Below are 20,120 nucleotides of genomic sequence, written 5' to 3'. Positions count from 1 at the left end.
CCCTGAAGCTATCACACTGATTCAATGCCATAGCGTCAGGGAGTCTCCAGGACTCGCCCAGGAATTGACATTTCACTATATTCAATGCTGTTCTTTTCTTTTTATAATTTATAAATTATAATATATAGTTCTAATGGTTTTGAATGAATGAAAAACTAATTGCATCTGAAATTGCATAAAAATGCAAGGATAATGCAATTATACAAATTCATATATATGCAATAGTTTATTGCTTGTTCATTTGAGAATATGTTGAGCATATAATGGCATGATTTCCATGACAGAAGTGGCCATGAGAACCACAGTGATGAATCATGTGAGGGCACCAGTGAGATGATGGCCAGCCTATCCTGCCACGGTGCTGAAGTGTCACTGGAGTTGTTTTCTTAACTGTTCTTGATGGAGTAGATAAACATGAAAAACACCTAACTTGTTCTGGACTTTCCCTTCCTTGATCATTAGCACACTCTGCAATGCATGATCCACGTCGTGTGAGCGTTGGGGTACGTGGCCATGAATGGCCAACACATACAGTTCCTTGGCCAATTTGGTCTGTACTTGTGGTATTGTATTTAGGTAAACTGTTGCTACGTACAAGGCCACATGCCCTTCTCTGATGGTGACATCTAGTATTAGGTCTAGCAGAGTATGGACAGTGTGAACAGTGTGTGTGGTTTGAACAAGGTCTGTAAGTTATTAGTGGTTTATGTACATTTTCACCAGAAGTTTGGATAATTTGTCTTTCTGGTAAATTGAGTTGTCTGACATCAAGTATTGTTGAAGATGTTGATGTGGAATGTACAGTGCTTGGCTGGGATGACACATGGCTCTCAGAGCTTCCTGCATCAGAAACTGAAACTGGCATTTCCAAACCATTTTCAGTTTTACTATTTGAAACTAGTATATCATTTTTACCAGAGGTGTGGGTTACCTCACCTGAATCAGTGATTTTATGTTTAGGTGATGCAGATGAAGTAGAAAAAGATTTTGGCCATTTGGATTCTCTTGTTTCTGAGAGAGGAGGTGGTGGAGGTGTTGGTGTGGCTGGTGGTGATAACAATGGCCATGATGACTTTGGTGGTGATGGCAGTAGTGGAGATGAAACTGGTGATGAATTTGTGAACGGCATTGGTACCGATGAGTGCGTTGGACGCAGGGACAAGCGAGGGGACATAATGGGTTGAGTATGTGACAAAGGAGGGGGCGAGGATAGTATGGGTGTATGAGGGTAGTGTAGGGAATAGTGGGATGACAGTAATGGTGAGGATAAAAAGGGTGGTGGTGGAGGAGTTGGTACAGAGGACTCCATCCATGCAACATCTGCACCAAGATCAGGTCTGTGAAAGAAAAATACCACAAAGTTCTGACAATAATTTAGAAAAACACCATGTTGAAAATAGACTACTGAGGATAACATTATACCTGAATACACTTTATCTTATCCAACAGAGATAAACAGGACTAGCTGCTTATAAAGAAAAACAAAGGTGGAGTGAGGTCAGTTATGTGGGAGATTAGGGTCATGTGGAGTAGTGGTAGGTGCAGTTGGATCACAGCTTAAAGGTCATGGAACCCACCATGGGTTTTAATTCCTATGGTGGGACAGAAACGTTTGGGCAATGTTTATTTTCATCAGATGCTTCTGTTCACCTAGTAGTAATTAGGTACCCAGGAGTTGGCAACTCTTGTGGGTTGCATCCTGGGGAAAGGTAAATAGGTGGGAGATTTTGATAAGGCTAACAGGCTTCCTGGCCTGAACTATACGACCATAAGATGATCCATATAGATTTTTCTACTAACACTAGCAGTTGGTATAACAATACTGTTCTTTACAGATGCCAAACTTATCATTAAAGTAAAATGATATGTATCAGAAAAGTGTAAAAAATCTGTAGCCTGGTGGCATAGTGGAACACACTCACCCCCAAATCTTAGTGAGCAATTGTGTCTGGGTTCAAGCTCTGGCCATTAGGGTTGAATGGGCACAAATCCTTAATATTTTGCCTCTGTTGCCCTAGCAGTAATAGGGGATCTGGTGTAAACCAATTGGTGGGTTATGTACCTGGTAAAACTAGTAGGGCAAGGCTTACAAGAGAAAAGCTCTAAGGCAGTTAACAGGAGTCAGAAGTCACCTACTCATATATCTACCTGCGTTAGAAAAAAAAGGGAATCATTGAAATTATAGTACTGACGTACCGCATTTCAACTTGCAAAATTGTTACTTGTAAAATACAAATTTGTAAATGTCTAATCCCTCCTGTGCCTGGCCTCTCATCACCATTTCCTTTTTATTAGCAACTATATCCCCACATATCTCTTGTTAGACTTGTTAAAGTTTTTAGATACTTCCAATATTCAATAGTCTACTTTCTACTAGTTTCTCTACAATAATCACTGTAATATATATAATGAGCACTGCATATGAAGTGGCAATGAACAGGAATGAGAGGAAACAGACATAAGGAAATACTACTGTGGATATTTTCTGGTGTGGTGGTTAGTGTTTCTGAACTGCTAAGTGTAGATGGTATACTGTATATCCATATACCCTCTATACTTTATTTACTTATTTATACAGTATTAAATAATATATATATATATATATATATATATATATATATATATATATATATATATATATATATATATATATATATATATATATATATATATATATATATATATATATATATATATATATATATATATATATATATATATATATATATATATATATATATATATATATATATATATATATATATATATATATATATATATATATATATATATATATATATATATATATATATATATATATATATATATATATATATATATATATATATATATATATATATATATATATATATATATATATATATATATATATATATATATATATATATATATATATATATATATATATATATATATATATATATATATATATATATATATATATATATATATATATATATATATATATATATATATATATATATATATATATATATATATATATATATATATATATATATATATATATATATATATATATATATATATATATATATATATATATATATATATATATACGCATAGCATTTTGGCCAGGTTCTAAATCTAAATACAAAACTTGCAGTGAATAAAATCAGAAGGTGAAACAGTCAATCTTGAATACAAAATATATGTAATGGTAGGTACTGTATATAATAACAGAATTTGAATTCACATAATTACTGTACTAACATACAGTGATGATAAAATAAATTACATAATGTAGTTGTGTTTCTAGATAGTAAAATACTATGTGAGTTAGTATTTCAAGATGTGATACTATGATGATGAAATTTGACACTTCCCTGTTTTACTTTTGAATAATGTATTGGTTGAACAATTTTTTACTTCATTAAGAAGAGAGTTGCTATATTAGGTCCCTTTATTTGCATTGCATGTTTGCATGTTTACCTGAGGGCCACTAACACTCTAGTGGCATCAACAAGGAACAGTAAGCTGGTGACTTGTCATCTGTCCCTAAAAAAAAAAAAAATACCTAACCACTTGAACTAAGGGAATCGAATGGCGACCCTGCATGAAGTGAGGTCATCACTGTACCGACCATACCAAGTGGATAGACTCTGATAGTCCCAGAGTCAGACTAAAGACTTCCCAAAGAGATATTTATTTCTTGTGTGATGTTCATGGGTTCTACGTATAACATCCATCTAGGAAGCATTTTAAACAATTAGAATTTAGATATTAAGAAAGGTCTGTTACAACTCTGAATATCCTTAACCATCTTTTCCTACAATACTTTTCCAAACTTTCCAAGCAAATAGAAAATGGAGTAATCCACGATGCAGTTTACTTCAGTATTATTATACGAGGATTGATTCCAAATGAAAATCCAATAGCTAACCCACTTATGTACAGAATATTAAATTGCAAAATTAAACCTCACCCTTGCATGCTATTGGAGAGAGTTGTTGAGAACACAGAGGGTGTAGTAACAAGAGTTTGAGCTGTGTAGGATGAAGTCAGAGGAATCGTTCGACGTTTCCACTTCACCCACACAATGGCCATACTCACTATTGTCACTAATACTCCACATATCCCAACTGTAGAAGCAGTTGCAATAATTACCACATCATCACCTGAAACACCAAAGGTTAGTCCTTATAAATGTAGGTCAAGAGATTAGTTTTGCATCCTTGTTTCAAAGCTCTAAAGAGAGCAAGGTAGTGTGGCCTCGCTTTAATGAACTGTATAGGGCAAGGTTGATTCATTCCAGGAGGGATTTTGTTTGACCAGTCACACTCTAGGCAACACCCCCACCATTAACAATAATTTACTGTTCCTGCATCCATTATATATAATGCATATAAAGATTTGTAGCTTACCTTACCAGGAGAGAAGTGTAGTAAAATATCTTCATAATAATCCTGAAGCATATTCAGGCAAGTACAAATCTATCATAACCCATCTTTCTTCAAGCTCATTTTAAATAAAAAAATATGGAAATATAATTGATTATATAATTATCATTTTGACCATGGCATATGATATTGCAATCTTTGGCAAACAATTCCATATCATTTATAACTACAGTAACTACTGGTCAAGCTCAGTTATCTGGACTATATGGGCAGGACCCTCATCCGGATAAGCAGAATTCTTACAGGGAAAGTCCAAAAATTACCATAATAAAAATTTTTTGTACCCCAACCAACATAATTTGAACTTCAACACGCACTATAAAAAAAAACAGCATTGAATGTAATGAAACGCCATTTTCTGGGTGAGCCCCGGAGGCTCCCTAGAGCTATTGAGCTAAATATGCAATTCATTAGACCAGGGCATTAGTCAAAGGAGTTCAGCCTACCGGAGACTACGAGCCAGAACCTGGCCCCCCCTTAGAGAGGCACAGGGAGCAATGGCCCTGGACCCCCCCCCTGTGGTTGGGGGTTTTCCTTATCTGCCATCGACTGGGGTTAGGCACCCAGAAAGGTAGGCATAACAAAACAAACCCCACATGGTAAGAAAATTGCAACTAAAAATCAAACAGAGGCAGAACTCCCTCCAATCTCAAGGTAACAAGCAAACAAGCAAACGTCACACCCCACCGCCACAATGCTCGTTTGCACAGCCCACCCCCCAGAGGGGGGCTGTGATTGATTGCTTATTATTTTCGATTGCATATTAGCCAAATAGCTCCAGGGAGCCGCAGGGACTCCCCACAGAAAATGTAATTTAAAAGAGAAACTAAAGCTTACCTTGTTGTAGTTTGTCTTTTTGTTTGATAATGTAGATCTTGAAATGTGTAATTCTTGAAAAGTTATGTAACTTAATCTCTGGTTATCCAGATTTCTGTCTGGATATTGTGAAGTTTTGCCAGAAAATTATCTGGATGAAATTTTGGCCGGATAACCCAAATATCAGGTTTAGCGGAATCTGGATAAACGAGCTCAAACCGTATTCCTTTTCCACAGAGCTGTGTAAATCTTTTCAATACCGATTCATCTAATTTAGCATGCTTAGCAGGCTTCAATGTTTTCCTGTGGTCTACTGCTTGAGTTTCACTTTGAGCAAAAAACTTCATAATATAATCTTTTAGTTTTTTGTCACAAAATGCAGCCTTACCGATCTAGAATTCTTGGGTGAGTCTGGTGGCAGAGTACCTACACTTTGCTTTCTCTATCAAGTCACTTTTCTGCTCAAAAGATAAATATATTCCCTCTTCAGCATCATGAATGCCACTCTGAGACATCGTGACAGAGATAAATGTGTTCAAATAATAACAATTTTAAAATTTTATTACTAAAATCATTTGTGCATTGACCATGCATTTATTCATCAATGAGAGGAGGACATAGTACCAACAGACTTGGATGCATTTATCCAACCTTAACCCGAGTTAACCTGAAGGCTTTTTGTGGCCTCAACGAAGACAGAAGCCAGCAGCTTGTCGAAGGACCCCCCTCCTCTCCTCATCATTTGTTCTGATGATTTTAACAAGCTGGATCTTGAATTGCAGCAGTGTTTTGGCATTAGTGGCTTCAGGAGGTAGGTAGTTCAGTGGGTTTATAACTTTATGGTGATAAAGCATATCTTATTTTCTGTTCTTCATTGTGGCTTGTTGAGTTTGAATCCATTCTGTTAGTTTAAGCACTTGCCCGAAACGCTATGCGTGCTAGTGGCTTTACAAGAATGTTAATTCAACTTATTTTCTATATTCTCTGTTAACCCCCAATGTAACTTCTTGTATATAAATAAATAAATAAATAAAAATAAATAATTAAATTGTTCCTTATTTTTGTTACATCTGACCTTTTAAAGAAGTGGTCTGGATCAACATCCTTCAAGCTGTTCAATATTTTAAAAGTTTCATTGAGATCAGCCTAATCATGTCTGGTTTGCAGTGTTGTTGGCCCTGTGGACCTCAACCGTCCTGGTATGAGTCAACTTAGGTCTAGAATAATTTTTGTCGCCCAGAGTTGAACTATGTCTTTCTAAATATGAGGTCTCCATGTTTAGACACAATAATCCAAGTGAGGCACACCAGAGATTTATCCAGTTGAATAACTACATACTTTCTTTTCCTTGAAATCAATGTTTCATTTAACCATTCTTAGGATCTGTTTTGTATATTTTACTGCAGCTCCGACTTGTGCAACTTCATCAATCTGCTGCATGGTAATGTTGCAATGCACATTGTTGTAATTGAGTTCATATGCAAGGTCTTGCATTTTTTTATACTAAAAAGCATTTGCCAGTCTTTCGAGCACTTGTAATGTTTATGTATACAGTATCTCTTTGTAGGGCCTCAGTATCACTTTCACTTCCTACTTTACCATAAATCTTAAGTGTCATCTGCAAATTTGATGATGTGGTTTGTAATATTCTCATCTGTCATTGATGTATATGATAAAAAGGGTTGGCCCCAAAATGGGACCTTGCAGTACCCCAATGACCACATTTCTCTAGTCAGATTCATTTCCTTTAGGCCAACCCTTTGCTTTGTTTTAATTACTGTTTAATTCATTCTAGTATTCTACCAATTCTACCATGTGCTTGCACTTTTCTTGCCAGTCTTTCATATAGTACCTTATCAAAAACTTTAATAAAGTCCATGTATACTACATCTACTGGAAGTCCCTTGAATAGCTGGTCACCATTTCCAAAAATGTGAGCAGGGTTGTAAGGCAGGGTTTATTTTCAACTAAACCATGTTGCATTATTTTTACTAGATTGTTCACAGTGAAGTGGTGAATGATTCCCTCCCTTAGGATTCTCTCCATGAGCTTGCAGATATGTGAGGTCAAACTGATCAGACAGTAGTTTTGTGCCCAGCTCTTCCTACATTTGCATATTTCCAATCAAGAAGGAATTATTTAATACTATAACTTATTTATTAGTAATGAACACTAGCAGAAGGTCACAGTATAGCACTAACACTGAGTCTCATCAGAGTGGTCCCCTTGGGAGCAGTTAGGTTGACCATCACACACAAGGCTGGGGTGGATGCAAAAGTTGGCTGTGGTGATGCAGCCACCGTCCATGGACACTCCCACACAGTAAACTGACCAGGGACACCAGAAACCTTGCTGGTTACTACAGTTTTCTGAAACAAGGAATTAGATATAGAGGAATCATGAGCAATGTATGCTTAACAATAGACAGATGTGATTGGAACAATGAAAGAACATTTAATTTAAAAGCATAAATCAGTGCTGTATATGTAACTGTAAAAAGTTGTAAATACTGAACTTTCTACACATATGGAAAGTGTCTCTTATCTTAATGGACAGCTTAACTTGCCTTGTGTTGTTAGTAATACTTCAGTCCAGTAAAGATGAAAGCCTGCAAACTTTGTGGTATTGTCAGAAGATTCACCCGTTCTGCCATGAATAAGAGTAAGATCATCTACAGTATACAGTAGTTCCGTACTATATATTTTTACATATTTATCCTAGATTTTCTGGGAGAAAATATGTTACCTGTCAAGTCATTGATACCAAAAAAAGTTAAAATGTTAATGAAGTGAAGGACACAGTTATTAAAGACAGACAATCATACGTGAAAAATAAATACTGTAAGGATGGTTCTTTTTCCAATAAATTAATGGCAAGCTAAAACAAAGACAATTATATGGGTATTCTAAGATATTAACATGTTGCCTGTCTAGTATAACCAACTGGACACCTTGTTATGTGCCAGATAGAAGGCTGGCAAGCTTCTATTAGTCAGTGGAAGATCACATGAACTCAACGATCAACAAGAGTGACTTATATGTCAGACTGCATGCAGCTGTGTCTAACAATCTGATTGACCAGACCGTCAGCTAGGAGGCCTTATCAAAGGCGACTGGTGGTCCCACGTTGGAATCTGTGGAAATGAACAAGCAAATGTGCTAGCTGCTGAGGGCGCTGAAGGAAACCATATTAAATAATTCATACCAAAGACTCTTCTAGAAGTTAGAGGTATTATCAGGGAACATCACCATGATAATGTAATTGAGGAAAGCAGGATAGATGAACAAATCAATAAATCTGAATATTAGTACAATGTGGCTGCTGCTGGCAATCCCAATAATTATGGACGAAGGAGAAGTGGCCGTGGGAGAGAATCGGTAATAGCGAGAATTTTATTTATTTTTTTTTTTATACAAATACTCATGGAAATTTGGGATGGAAACAACAAAACAAAAGCTGAGCAGTGGCACTGCAGAATCTGTGATGAGAGTGATGGACTACACCTTCACCACTACCTCAGAGACTGTGGCCATCAAAAAGACATTAGAAATGTGTAGAATAATAAACCCTACACCGAGTTAGGAAACCAGCATTTGTTAAATGTAGATGCTGTTCATAAAAAGATTCCCCGACTTTGCACCAGCAAGGTAACGTAACATTAGGGGTTGGCACATGTTAATCTTCTTGTTTAACAAGCTGTTCACTAAAAACAGTTAATATAAGCTTGTCCCAGCTGTATCTTAGTACAAGTGACAGGATGAACAACCCAGCTGGGTTTTTTTTATTGGGGAGTGCTGGAAATGTTGCTATGGCAGCATATTCACTCACTTAATAAGTGGTGCTGCCAAATAAACTTGCCCTTAAGGGCAAAATTTAAACTCGGTTGCTTCCTAAATCTAGATCCTACTGTTCCCATAGAGAGGAACATCAGATCTTTCACAAATTTCACAAATATTGGGATCAAAGAAATCTTTAAATAACAAACCGACTCTCCTGTCTAATAACGATGGTCAGCTTCAGATCTTTCAGATCTTCAGAACATCAGATCTTTCACAATTTCACAAATATTGGGATCAAAGAAATCTTTAAATAACAAACCGACTCTCCTGTCTAATAACGATGGTCAGCTTTCAGCCTCTGATTCTGCTATTGAGTTCAATAGGTTCTTCTCTTCCATTGGTTCATCCCTTGCAAATGATATTCCATCTTCCAGTACTGACATTAAGGACTATCTTACAGGTAACTATCCACAGTCTCTGTACCTAAAGCCTATTAACTCCACTGACGTCAATGAGATAATCCTTTCCCTTAAAACCAAGTCTGGTGCCCTTGAGGAGATACCAACTTTAATTTACAAAAAAGCCTCCAGATCTTTAGCCCCTGCTATTGCTTTGCTCTTCAACAAGTCACTTGAACTCCAAACCTTTCCAGATATTCTAAAAAAAGCGAGAGTAACGCCTGTCCACAAATGTGGTGACCCCACAGATGTTAACAACTACAGACCTTATATCAATCCTGCCAAACTTGTCAAAAATTTTTGAAAAACTTATATACAAGCAGCTTTACTCATATCTAGCCAAACTCAATATACTTAGCCCTTGCCAATATGGCTTCAGACCCAAAAAAAGCACTAACGATGCACTTATTAGTATGCTTAACTCGATTCATACAGCTCTTGATAAAAAGGAGCTCCCTGTTGGGTTATTTGTGGACCTGCGTAAAGCTTTTGATACTGTCAACCACCAAAACCTTCTTCTTAAACTACATCATTATGGAGTCAGAGGACACTCCCTACAATACCTCGAGTCCTACCTTACTGACAGGCTCCAATATGTTTCTGTGAATAATACAATTTCTCCCACCCTACCCATCAACATTGGTGTTCCTCAGGGCAGCATACTTGGCCCTCTCCTCTTTCTCATCTACATTAATGACCTTCCAAATGCCTCCCAACACCTCAAACCAATTCTATTTGCTGACGACACAACCTTCATTTACTCCAGTCCTGACCCTCTTGCTCTAAATGCCACAGTAAATACTGAGCTAAATAAAGTCCATCTTTGGCTAACTGCCAACAAACTCACCCTTAACATTGACAAAACCTTCTATATTCTGTTTGGCAATAAATCCTCTAGTCTTATAAATCTCAAAATAAACAATACCCAAATTTGTAACAAATTAGATGGCAAATTCCTTGGCATTCTCATTGACCACAAGCTGAATTTCCAGGGACACATTCTAAATATATCAAAAAAAGTTTCAAAAACTGTGGGCATTCTTTCTAAGATCAGATATTATGTACCACGCCCTGCTCTGGTGACTCTCTATTACTCCCTTATCTATCCTTATCTCAACTATGGTATTTGTGCTTGGGGTTCTACTACCCAAAATCACTTACGTCCTCTAATTACCCAACACAAAGCCGCTATTAGAACAATATCCAACTCTGGCCCCAGACATCACTCGGTACCCCTACTCAAATCTCTTAATATGTTAGATATTAAGTCACTGCACATTCTCTCATGTGTATTATACATATATAAAACGCTAAACTATAATGCCAATCCTGATCTTAAAAGCTTCATAGAAGGTTGTAACAGAACCCATGAGCACCACACCAGAAATAAATACAATTTTGATATTCCTAGAGTACGTCTTAATCAAACTAGAAATGCTCTGCAAATCAAGGGGCCCAGAATGTGGAATGACCTTCCCAACCATGTTAAAGACTGTACCTCTCTCAACCAGTTTAAGATAAAAACTAAACACTACCTAATAAATTCCCTGTAATCTACCTCACTCCTCTATTGTCAACCCATGTCTGTTATTTTCTTTTTTTTTTCTTTTTTTTAATCAACACTGTTTGTCAACCTATTGTATTTGTGCTGCTTTTTCAGTCATGTTCCCCCTTTTTTTTTTTTATCTTTATTTGTATTTGTTCTCAACATCTTTTATTCTTTATGCTCAATTAGTATTAAGTTCTAGATATTAATGTTTTTTCTTGCCCGAAACGCATTGCGTAATAGTGGCTTTAGGCATTGTATGTACTAGCTCTATCTATATATCAATCCATTAATGTAACATCACTTGTATGTATATACCTTACCTGAATAAACATCTGAATCTGAATCTGAATCTGATCTTAAGTGGATTATGCTGCACCTCTGCTTGAATTTTTTTTATGCCTGAATGATGCCTGAAAGAAAGCTTGGAGGGCTTGACAAAATGCAGAACGAAACCTTGAGGATAATCCTTGGGTGCCCTTGTACCACAAAGATGCTTAACATGAGAAATGAACTTAATATTCCAAGCGTTGTTGATCGTGTTACTGAAATTAACTGTCAAATTTGTATAAAAATGCTTAGGCTAGCTCATCCTAACCCTTGTACAGAAGCCCTCCAAATTATCTTTACTGAAAGTCAACACTGTTCCAAATGGATAACTAAAACTGGAACTGAACTCAGAATGTATCAGATTTATCATTTGTACCAAGAGAAATGATAACTGCACTTTCCTGCACAGTGGGAGATTACACCCTTTCCAATTTTAATCACTCCTTTTCCACCCAGGAAGCAAATTGAAGATCAGCCCAAACTTCGTCTTGAGGCAAAGCTCAATGCCTTAAGCCATATTGATGCTGTCCACAGAGCATTCTCTCTCTCAAATCATATACACTGATGGTTCCGTACAGCACCCCACAGGTGCAGCTGGAAGTGCAGTTGTCCTGACAATGGGTGATATCATATATTTTGAGTGGGGAGTCTGTATAAACAACTGGGATCTCTATCCTTTAGGCCTAACTATTTGCCTTGCTTCTTGCACTGAAATGTGTACAAGTCTCCAAACTTGATACATTAATTGTAAGTGACTCTTTATCATCCTTTATTGCTCTCAACTCTTTAAGACATAACTGTAACATACTCGTGTATGAAGCTAGACACAAATACAACAAAATTATTAATGGTGGTAACAGAGTCCATTTCATGTGGACTCCATCTCATGTTGGCCTCCGAATGCATGATAGAGCTGATGAGTTAGCCAAAGAATCTGCCTTTAAAGAAGAAATTGAGTATAACCTTGGATTATCAATAAGCAGCCTGAGAGCAAAAGTACACCATAAACTTCAACAAAATCTTGTAGATCTGAGGCAAAGTGAAATCGACACCAGTAATTCCATCTATCATCATATGATCTTGCAAGAGAAGCCACACATTTATGGATCATCCAATAAAATCAGCAGACTTCTAGATATTACTATTGCTCAGCTTAGAATCGTTTAAAAGAATCTCTGGAAATTTACATTATCTGCTGATGTAGAGGTAAGAAGCATAAATTATATCAAGGCCTTATAAAGAGATGTACACAAATTACACACATGCTAGAGACTAGCAAATGCTTTAATATTGAAAAATACAAAACTTTGCTTTTAGGGGATAACAATGAACATTACAACTATTAAATCAAGAGCACTACCATGCAGCAGATTGCTGAAGAAACGGTCATAGGAGTCAGAATCCACCAGTCATTGAAAGTTGCACAATAAGTAGGGGCTGCAGTAAAAAATAAAAAATAAATCCTAGGGATATTCAAAGGGACCTTTAACCTCAAGGAAAATTAAGTGGTTATTCAATTACACAAATCTCTGGTACACCTTCATTTCGATTACTGTATCTAAGCATGGAGACCATCTTCAGAGGACATATCTGCTTTACAGAAAGTATAATGCAAAGAGACAAAAATCATCCCAGAACTAAGTCGATTTTCATACCAGGAAAGGATGAGGGCAACAGGACTAACAAGACTGCAAACCAGACATGACAGGGCGTATCACACAGAAACCTTCAAAATACTGAAGTTGGAGGATATTAATCCAGACCACTTCTTTAGAAGTTTATATGTAACACATACAAGGGTTAGCTTTAAACTTTAAACATAAAACAAAGCTTTAAACAAGACAATGTAGGACAGAAAACAGGAGATACTGTTTCATCCATAGGAATATAAACCCATGGAATCACTTACCAACCGAAGCCGTAAATGCCAAGACATTATACTACAGTTCAAAATCCAGTTGGATAAATTCTTAGGAAAACTGAGGGGACCTTTGACAACCCGCCAGCTTCCTGTCCTCCATCGTAGCCACTAAATAGATGGTGGCCCTCAGGTGAAAGTGAAATGGGGGGTAAGGCATGTGGAGAAATTTCAGTGTGACGGTAAATGGGATAACTTAAAAAGAAGTAAAGTTGACGGAGAAAGTAAATTTACCAAGGGCACTCATAAATTCCATGAACCTATTTTCGTGCCTTGCAAGATGGTGTGCAATGGGGGTTCGGCCTCTGCTTTATGCAAAAAAATAGCCTAAAAAAGTGGAGGGGAAATGCAACAAGAGTGAGAGAAGAAACAATTAGTTGAGACCTGTGTAAGGTGTGGAAGTTCTTATTCAATAGGGTGACCCAGTCGGTTGCAAAAGCTTACATAGCTCCAGGTGAGCGAGCGAGTTTCACCAGTTTTCCCGTGCAAACAGATATGGAAGGTTTTGCCTGTTTGCAGAAAGCTTGTGAATTTCATCGCACAGTATATTTACACTGTGATGCCGATCTTGTGCTATTTCACTGAATATACAGTTGGTTAAATTGCTGCCTGTGCTGAGCGAATAAGTGCTTATTTAAGCCACCTTGTTGGGGAGTAAGTACGAGTGGGCATGCAGGAGTTCCAATACTTAAGTTATCAGTTATTCAGCTATACCAAGCAGTTAGGAAAACTGTAAGTACAGATACCTAGTACCTACCTGAAAGTGACAATTAGTCTGTTCCACTGGCTGAGAAACACTTTGTCAGCCTGGTTGCGATAGTAGTAAAGGTCGCCACAGAAAGATTTGAGTCTCTTCTCTAATCTATCCACTGACTGGTACCCATCATGAATGGCCAACTCTGCCCGCTGGCAATTAGCTTGAAATATGAAATGTGCCATATTAATCTAGTTAAATGTAGCATTTATTCACTTAAATCTATGTCAAGTGGCTAAATATAAATGATATGGAAGAATGTTCTGAAGATACTGTCACTCAAACACAACATTTATGTGAGCAAGAGAGATTTTAGTTTGAAGGCCTAGAAAGACTCCATAATGAGGTGCTTAAATTGTTTTAACTCTTTTTGTCTGGCTTAAACTTGAAATTGTTAAGGCAAAAGTGCGAAATGAGACTTAAGGACAAAAATATCATGGTCATAGTGTACAAATATGCATAATAAATATATTTAATTCATTTTTGAAGATTATATAGTTATGCTCAGTGTATAAAAAACATTACATGACTAAGATGTACGCCTATTTTTATGGGTGAAATTAAACAAAATAAACTAAAAGACTGGATAAAATAGGGAAATTAGTTGCTAATGGAAAGCAGAGATACTTTTGAGGGGATCCAAGTCCTGAGGAAAAGATTGATGATCAAATTAGGCGAAACCATTTTTATGAATGTGATAGACAGCGTGCAGGCGCACTCTCACCTGACCCCACAACACTGTGCACATAGTGTACAGATGAATATTCTACCAAGACAGAAGACATGTTAATTGCGAAAACATACTCACCATTCATAGTAATACACTGCGAGGCCTTGTGTATACTGTATATGAAATACAAGTTAACAATAAAGCAAAATGATTTCTTAAATTTGCTAGACAGAGTATAGCCTACATTGTAAGTTGATAGTGTATCGTTTATTTATTTATTTATTTATTTATCTGTAGTCTCTCCCTCACCTATGCTGCCCTGAAGCTGAAGTTGGTGAAGGGACAGGTACACGTGGTGGTGGGGCCGAGCGCGCAACAGCCACGTGCACGACAGTCCTCCAGGGAAGTGTTGGGGGAAGCCAGGTGATATGAGGCTCCCTCCTGGTCCCTCCACTAAGCCCCCACACACCTCCTTCCCCGCCACCACCAGCGCCGGAGGCTTCACTGTCTCTGGAGGCGCAGCAGGGAGGGTTATATAGCCGCCTGGGCCAGTATTCATCAAGCAGTTACGCAAGTACTGGCAAACCTGTACATCTTTTATCAATCTTTGGTGGCTTTGTTTACAATTATTAAACAGTTTATAAGCTCCAAAGCACTAGGGGTGTTTATACAAATAATATTTGATTGGAAAGTTTCGATGCTCGTAATTTTTTAATAAATGTAGACAAAGCAGCCAAATATTGAGAAAAGATGCACAGGTTCATAAGTACTTGCATAACTGCTTGATGAATCCGGCCCCTGGAGTATTGTCACATACCTGTACTCCAGTATGTGACAATTGGAGTATTATCCAATTATCTTCCCCTGGAGTATTGTCATATACAGTACTTCTTGTGAGATGCTTTTCACAACAAAGCTTCAAAACTTGAATCCATTTGGTCCGATTTATTTTTAATTATACAGAACATGAAAGTAAGTAAGTAATTATTAAAAGAAGGCACCAAACCGGGACAGAACAGGAAAGTTCAATTATTATAGCCAATTAATATTTACCTGAAGTGCCATTAATCTATATGTTTACGATTTCTGCGACTGTTTCATGTGGTGCCATCCCAAAAGCTTTTCATTGATTTACATATATCAATGTAACATTTCCAAAAATGTGAGCATATTAGTTAGGCAGGATAATTTTTTTTACATAACTATGTTGTGTTAATTTTACAAGATTGTGCACTGAGAGATGTTGAATGACTTCCTTGCTTAAAATTCTCTCTATGAGCTTGCAATTGTGAGAGATTAGGTTGATTTGTCAGTCGTTTTCTCATTACATTTTCCTGCAATCTTAAAATGGGGTTTACATTTATTTGCACATACACATTCTAAGATACTTGTTATTGGTCTAGAAATTTGTTGAATAAGAGTTTGAGTGATAGACAAAGCTCATCAGGCAGTTTCTTGATGATTTTGGACTGAATTCTATCCACACCTTCTGGAGCTTTAGATTCCTTTAATGTGACAATGCTCTTCCCTCATTATTTCGCACGTAATGAAGATAACCCTCAACTCATTCTCTTTTGCTTCAAACATTTCTGTGGGTGTTGGGCTGTTTAATATTTCTAGCGTGAATATTGTTGTAAAGTATTCATTCAATGTTGGTCGCCTTTATACTGTACAAACATAAAAGGACTCGGTGTCTTTCATGATGTTTTGGAAAAGTTTGCTTTAATAGTTTCTTTTGGTAGTTGAGCTGATTTTTTGGGCAGCTAATTTAATGCCCTTTTGTATACAGTATTTGCTAATCTATATCACTCCTGGTAGACTGATGTTTCTTCCAGAGGTTGAGCTTAGTTGTTAAAGCTCTCTTTACTGTTCTTTGGACACATTAACATCAGTTGCCATCTTAATACAGAAACAATTTGTAGCATAATTTAAAATCAGTGAATTGTTAAACCGAGAGGTAAAACATGTACAGTAATTTTATCTGTCCGATGAAATTTTAATATTTTAAATAAAGTAATTATTCAGTAATGAGTACTTAATACATTTAGGTTTTTTGGTTTCAAGTAATGCAAATATTAAGGTACAATCAAAAATATAAATTAACTGGATACATGATAACAGATAATTATTCACAAAAACACAACCATTGTTTGTGACTGAAAAAGGTGATCTATATTTTGTTAAGTCCAATACAAATTAATTTCATGCGCACGAGTCTCTACCAATAACCGAAGAACTCACTTTCTCCTAAATAATTTATACAAACCTTCTCTCTCTAGTGCAACCTATTTTTCCTGTATGTAGACAATGAAGGAATACCGGCCTAGAATACCAATCCAGAAGCGTCATCTAGTAATGTTTGTTCTCGAATCATAATCGACAATTCTGGGCAGGACAGAAATGCCTGGCTGCATTTCATATCACCTAATGCATCTGTTCACCAGCAGTACGTAGGTACACAGGAGTTAGTCGACTTGTCGGGGGGTTGCATCTTGGGGAAGGTCGGGAATCGAGCGTGGGGGAAGACCTCGATATAAGCCTAACATGTATAGACACTGGCTGCCTGTCCCCAGACACAATGATTTATTATTAAGTAACAACAGCTCCTGGGAACTTACCTTCGTGTATAAAGATGTACTGGGCGGAGAAGCCCTGGGCTTGGAGGGCGAGGTTGGTGTTGAGGAGTAGCTCCAGGCGAGGATGGAGGGTGAGGAGCGGGCTGGGCATCTTACCCCCACAGTAGCGACCCACGAACTCCTTCACCCCTTCCAGGTTGACACTAGATACGTCCAGGTAGTCTGCCAGGCACCTGTCACAGCCACACAGTCACTCACCTAACTGAAGTAACACCAACATCTACATGTGAATATACCTAGTCATCAATTACTAGCCTAGCCTATCAATACCTAGCTACCTATGTGCTTTAATATACCTACAATTTTCTCTCATCTTTTATTCTTTTTCTTGCTATGTAACTGTTATCATTTTTATAAATTTTGCAAGTATTTACCTACTTAAAATTTTCTTAGATTAAGGACCTGCCCGAAACGCTGCGCTTACTAGTGGCTTTACAAGAATGTAATTACTATGCTATGTATCCTCACAATCCCAATGTACCTTCTAGTATATAAATAAATAAATAAATAATCTATTTCTGTTCATGTGCTTCAATTTGCACAGGTACTGCTCTCACTCTCATGGTGGGGAAAGTGAGTGACTCAGTTATTTGAGTGTTAATGGTGAGTGAGAGCAAGACAGGAACAAGCCAACGATAACGTCACTACACAAAGTACCATGCCACTTCACTACTTCGCAAAGCACTAGAGTCACTTCAGTTCTCATTACCCTGTCACCTGATATAACTGTGAAGGCTTAGTTTATTGGCCCATCACCTCACTTTCCCTCTACTCTTTATTTTTTGGGCCATTCACCAGACACGATTTTGTATGCAACTGACTTCCCAATGTTATAAATTAGAGGTTTCCTCATGTCTTCTCATTCCTCACTTGATAATGAACCTTGTAGATTCGAAACGTTGTGTATATTATAATGAGTATTTAACCAAGATGTAAGAGCATTCGTTAAAGGGATAGAAGCCCTAAACAAGAAAATAATAAACACAGAATATGCAGTCATATTCAATATATATCCAAAATGGTAAGGTCCAAAATGGATCTCTCGAATGTCATTTATTCCCTTTTCCAAGGCTAAGGGTCATCATATATCCAGCCAGAGAAGAAAATAACTGAGTATTCAGAGAAAATCTTATCACATATGATTACATGCCATTTTACATACATAACCTGTGGCTCACTGGTCAGTGCAGTCGACATACAATTGGATGGTCCCGGGTTCAAGTAAGTTTATTGAGAAAAAGGAAGTACATCTCAAAAGGATAGAGTAACTTAGGCTATTTCTACTCTCGTCTATAAGGTCCCTTAAGGGGCTCACAAACCCATACAGCACACAATTATTAATAATATTTTACATTTCACATTCCAATGGTAATCACATGACATACTGTGAGATCTCTTATTGATTGTCCTGCCCCTGTCATGTCTGGTGTTGGCAAAGGCAGACTAAACAAGGAGGAGAAGCTACAACATTATCTGCTCATTATCTCAGATTTAGGTATTGTATGTACTACCTCTATCTTTAAATCAAACAGAGTGTTTGTACTGTAACTCTGCAACTATGTATGTACTTTTCCTAAATAAATTATTATTATTATTCATATTATTATTAGTAGTAGTATTAGTATTTATTTATTTATTTATTTATTTATGCATATACAAGAATGTACATAAGGAATGTGAGGATACAATTATGGTAATTACAGTCTTGTAAAGCCACTAGCACGCGCAGCGTTTCGGGCAGGTCCTTAATCTAAGAAAATTTTAAGGAGGTAAATACTTGCAAAATTTATAGACAAAAAAATGATAACAGATTACATGGAATGAAAAAAAAAAAGATGAGAGAAAATTATAGGTACAGTATATTAAAGCACATAGGTAGCTATGATTGATTGCAATGACAGCTTAAAATGGTAGTTGACAACAAATTGGTAGGCACAATACAGCAGAAACAATATAAGATTGATTGCAATGACAGCTTGAATGGTAGTTGACAAAAATTGGTAGTCACAATACAGCATATGGCTAGCACATAAAAGAAGACAGCAATGAACACAATGATAAGGTTGTTTGATATTACATAAAAATTAGGAGATTGGGTACCACTAGGTACAGAGCAAATTTAAAGCTCAGTGTAGGAAACTAAATAGATGAAGTTAGGTACTTTTTGGTTTTGCTTTTAAATAAGGCAAAAGTTTTACAGTTTTTCAATTCACTAGGGAGTGAGTTCCATAGACTAGGTCCCTTAATTTGCATAGAGTGTTTACACAGATTAAGTTTGACCCTGGGGATATCAAAGAGATATTTATTTCTGGTGTGGTGATAATGGGTCCTATTACATCTGTCCAGGGAGAGTTTCAGAGCATGGTTTGCATTTAAGAACAGGGTTTTGTAAATGTAGTTGACACAAGAGAATGTGTGGAGGGAGTTAATATTTAGCAAGTTTAGAGATTTAAACAAGGGAGCTGAGTGTTGTCTGAAAGCAGAGTTAGTTATTATTCTGATAGCAGATTTTTGCTGTGTGATGATGGGCTTAAGGTGGTTTGCAGTGGTAGACCCCCATGCACAGATACCATAATTAAGATATGGGTAGATTAGTGCATAATATAGTGAGAGGAGAGCAGAGTTAGGAACATAATATCTGATTTTGGAGAGTATACCAACTGTCTTAGAGACTTTCTTAGTTATGTGTTGAATGTGGGTGCTGAAGTTGAGTCTCTTGTCTAGGAATAGGCCAAGAAACTTGCCATCATTTTTATTACTGATTATTATATTAT

The 20,120-nt window shown here is 36.8% G+C and overlaps 1 protein-coding gene across 6 annotated transcripts in view; it reads right to left on the bottom strand.

Moving 5' to 3' along the window:
* Positions 1 to 211: 211 nt before the first annotated feature.
* LOC123774784 (uncharacterized) overlaps positions 212 to 20,120 on the bottom strand; it is a 105,108-nt gene continuing 85,199 nt past the window's right edge. For 3 of the 6 annotated variants that reach the window (XM_045769391.2, XM_069310799.1, XM_069310798.1), the window contains 7 exons: positions 17,329 to 17,519; positions 15,020 to 15,220; positions 14,044 to 14,203; positions 7,822 to 7,901; positions 7,457 to 7,624; positions 3,965 to 4,157; positions 212 to 1,337 (listed from right to left, as the gene is read on the bottom strand). In XM_045769391.2, coding sequence (XP_045625347.1) covers positions 227 to 1,337; positions 3,965 to 4,157; positions 7,457 to 7,624; positions 7,822 to 7,901; positions 14,044 to 14,203; positions 15,020 to 15,220; positions 17,329 to 17,519 — 2,104 coding nt within the window. In that variant the 3' untranslated portion in view covers positions 212 to 226. Of the gene's footprint in view, positions 1,338 to 3,964; positions 4,158 to 7,456; positions 7,625 to 7,821; positions 7,902 to 14,043; positions 14,204 to 15,019; positions 15,221 to 17,328; positions 17,549 to 20,120 lie in introns of all 6 variants that reach the window. The other 3 variants (XM_069310802.1, XM_069310801.1, XM_069310800.1) reach the window with 2 other exon arrangements.

This window comes from Procambarus clarkii, chromosome 68 (assembly GCF_040958095.1).
Source record: "Procambarus clarkii isolate CNS0578487 chromosome 68, FALCON_Pclarkii_2.0, whole genome shotgun sequence".
NCBI classification, from domain to species: Eukaryota; Metazoa; Arthropoda; class Malacostraca; order Decapoda; family Cambaridae; genus Procambarus; species Procambarus clarkii.
This window is presented reverse-complemented; position numbering and strand designations above follow the sequence as displayed.